The sequence below is a fragment of the Furipterus horrens genome, unplaced genomic scaffold (assembly GCF_987537825.1).
Source record: "Furipterus horrens unplaced genomic scaffold, mFurHor1.1.pri manual_scaffold_3, whole genome shotgun sequence".
Taxonomy (NCBI): Eukaryota; Metazoa; Chordata; class Mammalia; order Chiroptera; family Furipteridae; genus Furipterus; species Furipterus horrens.
This window is the reverse complement of record NW_028327173.1, coordinates 136,235,507-136,245,528: the sequence shown is the minus strand read 5'-3', so window position 1 is coordinate 136,245,528 and position 10,022 is coordinate 136,235,507. Positions and strand designations below refer to the sequence as shown.

The window sequence follows — 10,022 nt, the reverse complement described above, 5'->3', positions numbered from 1 at the left end:
AGCGTCTACACAATAAACATCACAAACATCCCTTTCTCTTAACTCTCCAATGTGACCTTAAGTGCAGAGTTTGGAGCATAGCTTGGTGGGAAGGAGAGAGCGTAGCATTTGGAGAGGCAGGTGGCAAGAGGTGACTTGGAAGCAATCACCTGAAACCGGGTGAAAGATAAGCCCTAAACTAAGACAGTGGCTATAGGGATAGACACAGATTTGGGAGATAATTGTAAAGTACACATCCAAAGGTCCTGATGTCTGATTGGCTATGGAGGATAAAAAAGGAATTGTCTAGACTGATTCAAGTTCCTCTAGGGCAGCTGGCTACATGGTGGGGCCATTCACTGAGATAGGGAACCATGAGAGCAGGTGCAGGATTACAGAAGAGATGATGACCCTCGGTAGATTGACCAGTCCATCAGTGTCCACACCTTTAGGCTCAAAGGGGCAAACGTGCAGCTGTTTGCTGTGGGGTAGGTATGGACAGAGTCTGGATGTTGGGACTGGAGGGAAGAGTCCCGAATACAAACACCTGAGGTTGAGCGCAGGGTGGAACCAGGGTAGAAGAGAGGAGGGCCAGCAGCAAGCCCAGGGCTGGGGGCCAGCTCTCCTTGCCTCATTGTGTTCCAGCACAGAACTCTGAGAAATCTGAGAGTCAAGATTGTTTCTGTTGCAAATGGCAGAAATTCACTTAAAATTAGCTTGAGCAAGAGAAGAACTTTATTGACTCCTATAACGGAAATCACAGATCTGTTTCTCTCCATCCCTCTGCTCTGCCTCCTCTAGGCTGGCTTCTATCTCAAGCAGGTTCCTGCTCTGAAGTACTAAGCTGACATCCAGAAGCTCCAGGCTTATAGTCTACCAGCTCAGCAACCCCAGCAGGATGAGAAAGGGACCTCATGCCCATCCCTGAACATTCCCAATTGCTGAGGTCAGAGCAAGGAACACAAACTGGGCAAGCTGAGAACCCACTCCCAAGAGATCCCCATGACCACACAGACCAAAGAGGAATACCAGGGTGCTATTACCAGAAAGGGAGAGTGGATGCTGAGCAGATGCCTCCCGTAGCCATGTTGAGTTTGAGAAGCTGTGGCATTTGGGGTGATACCCAGTGGTCTCAAGTTGAAGAGAAATGTCTGGATGGAAACATAACTTGAGAAGTTATCTGAAGACTTTATGATGGTGGTTGGGTGAGGCAGATGCTTTCTCCAGGGGGATGTGGAAAAAATAACCAGGTCAGCCATGACCAGTGTGGCACAGTTGGTTGGGCATCGTGTCCCAAAGTGAAAGGTCGCTGGTTTGATTCCGGGTCAGGGCACATGCCTAGGCTGTGGGTTCTGCCCTGAGGCGCGTATGAGAGGCAACTGATAGATGTTTCTCTCTCACATCGATGTTTCTCGCCTTCTCTCCCTTACTTCCCCTTTCTCAAAAAAAGGAAGGAAGGAAAAAGAAAAGAAAAAAAGACTAGGTCAGAGGCCCAAAGAAGGCTGGAGTAGACAGACACCACTGTTTGATGGTAAGGCAGAAGGGAGCCCTCATCAGGGGGAAAAGAAACAAGGATTTGGGAATTGGGGACTGAAGGGACCTTAGCATTGGGGCCCTGCAAATCAGAAGAGCCTGGAGCTCAGAGGGCCCAGTCCCTAGGAAGAAGAGGAAAGATAATATATCCAACCCCTGCGGACCCCCGCCGCTGGCTTCGCTCGTCGTTCCCAGCTTGTTTGCCACCCGAAGTCTCCAGTCACTGGCTACTCGGGGCAAGAGTCCTCAAAGTTACATCATGTGCAGTGGGCGGGAAGGGGAGGGGCGGGGCCTCGAGGAGAGGACCCAGTCCCTTAGTGGGAGAGATGAGTTTGGGAGCTAGGTTACAGGGGTGGGACGGCGGCTGGGCGGGCCGGGGACTTGGAGCCCCGGGACTCGGAGAGCTGGCTGGCTGGCGGGAGGGAAAGAGGGTCGCTCTGGTCCCGCCCCTGCGCCTGCCCGCCCGCCTCCTTTTTAAGCGCCTCCCGCCCAATCTTAGGTCCCTCAAGCTTCGCCGCTCTCCCTTTAACCGCCTTCCATCTCTCCCCTGCTCCGCTCCGTTCCCGTGGCCACCCTGCAGCTCCCGTCCAGGTGCCATGGCCGCTCTGTACCGCCCCAGCCTGCGGTGAGTGACCCCGCCTGAGGCCGACCCACACCATCCGCGGAGCTCGCACCCTCGGCGCTGCCAGTCGCGCCCTCCTGCTCGTCGACTTCAGCCTGGCTTCCCATCCGATGGGGCGGCGTGCAGGGGGGAGAGCGTTTCTCGGTCCCGAGCCTCTCCGGCCGTGCGTCTCGCTAGAGATCAGGGGTGGCCGCTTGTGGTCTCTCCATTTCCGTCCCCTCCTACCCTTCCCTGCTCTGCTGGTCTCTGACCGCGCGGTCTCTATCTGCCACTCTCAGAACTTCCTTCCACCTCCTCGCTCGCCCCCCGCCGAGCCCGCATCCGAGTCTCTCCCCTTTCCTCTACAAAGGTAACTCTTGTGTCACAGGTTGCAATGAGGAGCAATAGGGCCCTGGGGTCAAGGGTGCATGAGCCCTGGGGATTGAGCTCAGAGCTCCCTAAAGAAGGTAGAATGTAAACATCCATTCCCCACCCCCCACCCCCACGACTGCCACCTGGCAGGAAGCCTGGCGCAGCCAGAGGGACCTGGAGCCAGGGGAAGAAGGGAAGCAAGGCAGAGGAGGGAGCCAAGTTGCCTTTAATTATTGTATGTCTGGCTTTGTACCCTGTCTAAGACGAGAGCCCCTAGGCCCTGTTTGTCTACCTTCTCCCCCTTTTCACAGCTTCCTGTCTTACCTCTGTAGCCTCCCTTCTTTGACCTGACACCATATTGTTCCCACAGCTGGTTCCAATTGGCCAGCCCTTGTGGGTGGTCCTCTGGAGCTGAGGAAAAGGAGGTCCGGCTTAAGGGACAGGAGGGGAATAGTGGAGTTTCACCAGAGATTTCCTGAGCCAGGCTTCCCATGAAAAGAGGCTCTCCCCAAGACTGTGTACCTTTAAAATTAATGCTCAGAGAAAACCCAGGTTCCAGGTGCCTTCCTCCTCTGCCCCTGGGACCACACTGGGTTTTCATCTCACTCAGCCCATTTGAAGACACCCCAGTTCCCCCTCCAGCCAGGCTCCAGCTCCCTTATCCATGGTCTCAGCTTTCTCTCTTCCCCAGGCTTACAACCTGAATTTAAGCTTCCTGCAGTCTGCTCTTGCACCCTACCACCAACACCCAAAGCTCTCTAGGCATGTGTCCTCTAGGAAAGAGAGTCAGAGGAGGAATAGGATCCTGTGGTCCTGGGTGTGTGAGGCACATTTCCCTATGCCTCCCTGGCATAGGAGGTGGGCAATTTCCCTCTCCTGGCTTTTGGTCTCTCTGGCTCACTCCACTCTGGGTCCAGGTCAATCAGAGCAAACCTTGCTTCTCCCTCTCCTAGGGGTGTGAAGGGACAAACAACAGGGACCCTGCCTCCTGGGAATCAGGGCATGAACCCCAGCTGGTTACATTCTCCAATAGTCAGCCTTTCACACGGTTCAAAACTACCTACCCAATGGCAACATTTTTGCAATACTTTTGGACCAGGTGGGCTGCAGCAGATCTGATGCCTGAAACCCTAACATCCAATCACCAACTCTCTGTGCAAGGGTCCTAATCTAGAAACCTAGGATTGTACTATCTCAAAGAGCAGGTTCTTTGCATGAGGTTTCCACAGTCTCACACCATACACACCAGAAGAAAAAAATAACTTATAAAAACTAGACTTGAGAATGAAAAGAATAGGGATGAGAGCTTCAAACACCAGACACACGAAGCTGTCACCTAGGTGGTTTATTGACACTTGGGACATAGGGCACCTGTTCATTTCTAAACATTGACCAGACCTAGCTGAACATAGGCATGAACTAAGCCTGCAATAACATTAGCATGCTTACATGTACATACACTTCTACACAGCCTTTACAATCAGATGGCAATACCTGCCCCTTGCTGACCAGGAAACACCCTCACTAAGCCTCATAAAGGCCACAAGATACACATGGCCTGAACCCATACCACACACCTACTCCAGACCTGCTTTGGTACATTCCCTAGCAGCCCTAGCTTCCTGTCCACTTGACTTGCCCATCTTCCGTGAGAACATCTGGCTCATTACCTCTCTGTTTTTTCTCCCTCAGACTAAGCTGGCATGGGCTGAGCCCCTGTGGCTGGCCATCAAGGCGCAGCATCCAGACCCTGCGAGTACTCAGGGGAGACCTGGGCCAGCTGCCTGCTGGGGTTCGAGACTTTGTAGAGCGCAGTGCACGCCTGTGCCAACCAGAAGGCATCCACATCTGTGATGGCACCGAGGCTGAGAACACTGCCACACTGACCCTGCTGGAGCAGCAGGGACTCATCCGAAAGCTCCCCAAGTACAATAACTGGTAAGCCCTGAGCCCAGTGACCCCCCAGATGGGGGTGGCTGCTTGGACTGAGGCCACTTTGTCTTTACCAAGACAAAATCAGATTTAACTAGACCATCTCAATGGAGTGATCAAGAATGGGAGCTTTAGAGGAAACAGAGTCAGGAATTGCTGGGAGGGGTCTGCATTTTTATCTTAGGTGAAGAAGCAAATACAAATAAAACCTTTTTTTTTTCTCACAAATTCAGGGAGTTTTTGCCAGGAGAAGAGGCCTTTAGAGGGCTGGGGGTCAAGGGAACTACACAGTTAAATATGGGCCTGGGCCTGGCCCACAGTAACATCAGCGCACCTTCATGTGACCCCTTAAATGGGACAAAATCTGGAGGAAGTGACTGAGGTGTGAATGGATGGGAAAAAAACAGAAGAGCTAGAATCAAAGTTGCACTTGAAAGAGTGGGTCGGAGGATGAGGGAGACCTTCTGGCCAACATCTTCCTAATAATCCCCTCTCCCCCAGCTGGCTGGCCCGCACAGACCCCAAGGATGTTGCACGAGTAGAGAGCAAGACGGTGATTGTAACTCCTTCTCAACGAGACACAGTGCCCCTCCCGGCTGGTGGGGCCCGTGGGCAGCTGGGCAACTGGATGTCTCCAGCTGAGTTCCAGCAAGCTGTGGATGACAGGTTTCCAGGCTGCATGGAGGGTAACCAGGGCAGGGACACAGAGGCAGGGACACTGATGGTATGAACAGGTTGGAACCCTTCATCCAGGTGACATTTTCCTCCACAGGCCGAACCATGTATGTGCTTCCATTTAGCATGGGTCCCGTGGGCTCTCCTCTGTCCCGCATCGGAGTGCAGCTCACTGATTCAGCCTATGTGGTGGCAAGCATGCGTATTATGACCCGGCTGGGGACACCTGTGCTTCAGGCCCTGGGAGATGGTGACTTTGTGAAGTGTCTGCATTCCGTGGGCCAGCCCCTGACTGGACAAGGTGAGTTCCTGCTCAGTCCATGGGAGGACACAGAGCCCTGCTTTCACTCAGAGAGAATCCCAAATCTGACTCATCCTAATTCCCCAGCTCCAGGCCAGTAGTCTGGGCTGGGGGTTTGCAGAGTCATTTGCATAACATTGAGAAAGTCAATTATCCATGTCTAAGAATAGGAGCATGAGAGCTGATGGATACTATGAGGTGGAAGGCTTCACTCTCCCATTGGTACTGCTCCTGCTCCCAAATGTCTCTCCTGCCAACCGCTGACTCCTCTTGCCTGACACCCCAGTTCCTGATGCCCCAGCCAGCAGCCCCATGACCCCATTGTCCCCAGGGAAGCCGGTGAGCCAGTGGCCATGCAACCCAGAGAAAACCCTGATTGGCCATGTGCCCGACCAGCGGGAAATCGTCTCCTTCGGCAGCGGCTATGGTGGCAACTCCTTGCTGGGCAAGAAGTGTTTTGCCCTTCGCATCGCCTCTCGGCTGGCCAGGGATGAGGGCTGGCTAGCGGAGCACATGCTGGTGAGGGCCTGGTGAGGACTGGGCAGCCGTGGGGCGCAAAGCAGTGGTGGGGCCCGGCCAGTCTGCCTCAGCCTTGCTTCCTGACTGCCAGGTGCCAAGCTGGTGGGCAGGGACTCTGCCTGAAGCTTTGACCCCAGGCTGCTGAATGTTGGGGGGCTTCCCCTTGCTGTCACCCCAGTCCCAGTGGCAAAGTGGTGCACCTGCTAAGTGAATAAACATCTGTCCTCCCTGTTAACCCATAGCTGTCCTTCCCATGCAGACCATGCCCTGACCTTTGGTGACCTCCTCCTTGTTCCCTCTCTCCCCAATGTTCAGATCCTGGGTATCACCAACCCTGCGGGGAAGAAACACTATGTGGCAGCTGCCTTCCCCAGTGCCTGTGGCAAGACAAACTTGGCCATGATGAGGCCAGCACTACCAGGTTGGAAAGTGGAGTGTGTGGGGGATGACATCGCCTGGATGAGGTTTGACAGTGATGGTGAGTGGCCCTGGGGTCATACTCTTTAGTCCTGGCTCTTACCAGGGCACAGTGGTCTCCCCTCCACTGCTCACGGTGAGCTTTGTCAGTAAGAAGCTTTTCCTGAGCAGTCGACCTTGCCCCAGAAATCCTGGCAGAGATACAAAGCCTTTCCCCATAAGATCTAGGGTTCAGCTCATGACAGAGAGGGGCAGAGCAGGACCTTCCCTGGCCCACCTCTCAACTTTTCCTCGTTGGTCCTTCTTTTTTCACTTCTCCTAACAGGTCGACTCCGGGCCATCAACCCTGAGAATGGCTTCTTTGGGGTGGCCCCTGGTACCTCTGCCACCACCAATCCCAATGCCATGGCCACTATCCAGAGTAATACTCTTTTCACCAATGTGGCTGAGACCAGCGATGGTGGCGTGTACTGGGAGGGCATTGACCAGCCTCTTCCACCTGGCGTCACTGTCACCTCCTGGCTTGGCAAGGCCTGGAAACCTGGTATGTGTGGTAGGGGAGTCATGACACATCCCCCAGGGCTCACCACCTTGACGATGTAAAAGCCTTCACAACCCACAGCCATCTTCCAGGACCTCTGGGAGGCACAGGAAGTTATGGATGTTTGCAGTTCCCAAACCCAGGAAAGGTCTCAGTTCATATCCCAACACTGCCAAGTACTGACTTTGTGACTTGGCTAAATTGCTTAACCCCCTGAGCCTAAGTTTCCCCATCAGTTGAATGGGGGTAGCACCTATCTCATAAGGTTGTTGAAGGAGTAAATGCATACAAAGGATTTAGCATAATACCGAACACATAGGAAATCCACAATAAATATAAGTTGGGTATTTAATAAAAAGGAAAGGGAAGAACTGTTTTGAAAATTATTACAGAAGAAATAGGACTCAAAGCATAATCCATAAAGTCTGACCTATTAGAAAAGGAGGAAGCCTGCCCCTCCTCCTGCCACTTGGTTCCCACCATCCCTCTGTATAATGACTACTGTCTGAAGTTCAGTATTGTTGCCCTCCCCCTGTCCCTCCAACACATACATTCTAATACTTCTTCCAAACTGAATCAAAGCAGTTCTGTAGGCTCTCCTGGAAATTAGGTTCTCAACCCTGTCTGTACTCCTCTTGCCTGCAGTCCTGCCCCCTCCCCCAACCCTGCACTCTGACCTCAGCTTCCAGTGGCCTTTAACAGTCAGAGAGCCCAGAGACCTAGGGAGAGATGGGAGCAAAGAAGAGTGGGGGTGGGTGGTGTGTGTGTGTGTGTGCGCGTGCGCTGTGGTCACTGAAGCTTATATTCAAGTTTCCCAAGCTGACCTAGCAGCCACCCTCCTCATCTAATCACCCTTTATTTTCTCTAACACCATCATTAAGCCCTCCTCAGCCTTCCTGCCCAACTGAGAAATCCAAGAAAATTTCATATTTCACTACAGGTTAATTCCCCAACCCTTTCATCATGTCTGAATTCAGGGGTATAACTAGGATATGTTGCGCCCAGCTTCAGTTCCCAGAATAACACCTTGTGCTAGGGTTGTGAGTTGGGGGCTGAGGAAAGTGCAAGCGAGAAGCGTAAAGGATGGCTCTTATCTGAGAGTGGAGGCAGGAGCTGGGCTTTGGGATGAGGGCAGGGAATGCTGGCTCTTTGAATCCCTTTGCCCTAGGTATGACCAGCAACCTCCAGCAGAGAAGGCACCATGTCCAAATGGGGTACCCAGGGAAATCCCCAAAATCCCGTTAGTTTTAAAATCAATCCTATTTGTACTTTCATAGCTCAGGAGATTTTGTCTTCTCGCATTTGCTGATGAAAAGCCAATTGTCTAAAATACTCACCAGAGAGACTAAGTTTTTGCTTTAGGTTTGAGTGTTTATTTAAATAATATCCCATAAATAAAGAAATCATTTCTGTGGGGAAAATTATGCCAACATCTAACCTCATTTCTTTGAGCACTGATTAATGCCACATGGCTACAGTTTGGCATAAACATTAGTGCCCTGCTTAACCCCAATTCCTTTCCTACTCTTTTTCTCACATAGCTCAGCTGTCAGTACCATTATGGATAAATAACCTGATCTTTTAGGGGAGATGTCCTGGCTCCCTACTCCCTACCACATGAGATTGCAGGGAGCTGATGAGGCAGAAAGAAATTGTGCAAGAGTGCATGCACATGTGTGTTAGGGGTGGATGTGCCCTTGGAAGTGATAGTATTTGTATTTCCTTTGCCAGGTGACAAGGAGCCCTGTGCACATCCCAACTCTCGCTTCTGTGCCCCGGCTCGCCAGTGCCCCATCATGGACCCAGCGTGGGAGGCCCCTGAGGGTGTCCCCATTGATGCCATCATCTTTGGAGGCCGAAGACCCAAAGGTAAACTTTGTGTGGGATGCATGCCTTCTTGATAAAGAATCTGGGTCTATATCAGGGCCCATCCTCCTTTTGTACTTAAAGCTCCAGGAGCCTTAGCCTGGACTGCCAACTGTAGCTCTGTCTCCAGAGTTCTCCCCTGGAGTATGCAAGACTGGAGGGAGGCATGAGGTGTGAAAATGGGACAGCTGAGGTTCTAGGAGAGAGAGATTAGGAGTCAGAATCACCATAAGGGATGAATGAGTCCAATAAAAAGGACTACCTGTGACCCCATTCACTGGTGTTCTAGGAGTGCCCCTGGTATATGAGGCCTTCAACTGGCGCCACGGAGTATTTGTGGGCAGTGCCATGCGCTCTGAGTCCACTGCTGCGGCTGAACACAAAGGTGCGCACCTTCCGTTGTTCCTCTTCCATTGCTCCTCTCCCGTGTGCCCCGTTGTTTGCCTCTTCTCTCCCTGCCTGAGCCAGACCTGCCTCCTGCCCAACCCCTGCCCCATCCCTTTTCACCCTGCCCCAAGGATATTCCAGAACCAGGAACATTTTACAACTTCCTGGAGCTGAATGAATGGAATGAATGTCAAGCACCCTTCTCTTTTCCTAATACATACCCTCCCCTCCCCAGGGAAAGTCATCATGCATGACCCATTTGCCATGCGGCCCTTTTTTGGCTACAACTTTGGGCGCTACCTAGAACACTGGCTGAGCATGGAGGGGCGCAAGGGGGCCCGGCTGCCCCGCATCTTCCATGTCAACTGGTTCCGACGTGACAAGGCGGGCCGCTTCCTGTGGCCAGGCTTTGGAGAGAATGCTCGAGTGCTAGACTGGATCTGCCGGCGGCTAGATGGGGAGGACAGTGCCCATGAGACGCCCATTGGGCTAGTGCCAAAGGAAGGTGCCTTGGATCTCAGTGGTCTGGGAGCCATAGATACCACCCAGCTGTTCTCAATTCCTAAGGACTTCTGGGAACAGGAGGTTCGTGACATTAGGAGCTACCTTACAGAGCAGGTCAACCAGGATCTGCCCAGGGATGTGCTGACTGAGCTGGAGGCCCTGGAGGGACGTGTGCGCAGAATGTAACCTGGGGTGCCAGTCTAGCCACAAAGCGCAGCATTCCCCTACCCTCCACTGCTACCTAGGAACAGAAGAGCCACCACAGTTGCAGAAAATATGAGCAATTTGATATAACAAACATCTTCTGGGTGCCTTAAGATCAGGCCACAGGCCTTTCCCCATGTGCTATCCCACATGCTATCCAGTAATAAGAGATGCTCATTTATTTTACATAA

The 10,022-nt window shown here is 52.6% G+C and overlaps 1 protein-coding gene across 1 annotated transcript; it reads left to right on the top strand.

The window, feature by feature from the left end:
• Positions 1-1,994: 1,994 nt before the first annotated feature.
• On the top strand, positions 1,995-10,022 carry PCK2 (phosphoenolpyruvate carboxykinase 2, mitochondrial). Its single transcript, XM_090270240.1, has 10 exons — positions 1,995-2,137; positions 4,178-4,423; positions 4,919-5,103; positions 5,190-5,393; positions 5,725-5,912; positions 6,228-6,390; positions 6,655-6,873; positions 8,602-8,739; positions 9,026-9,121; positions 9,359-10,022. Exons 1-10 carry the CDS (start codon positions 2,109-2,111, stop codon positions 9,811-9,813), a joined length of 1,923 nt encoding a protein of 640 aa, XP_090126366.1. The 5' UTR covers positions 1,995-2,108; the 3' UTR covers positions 9,814-10,022.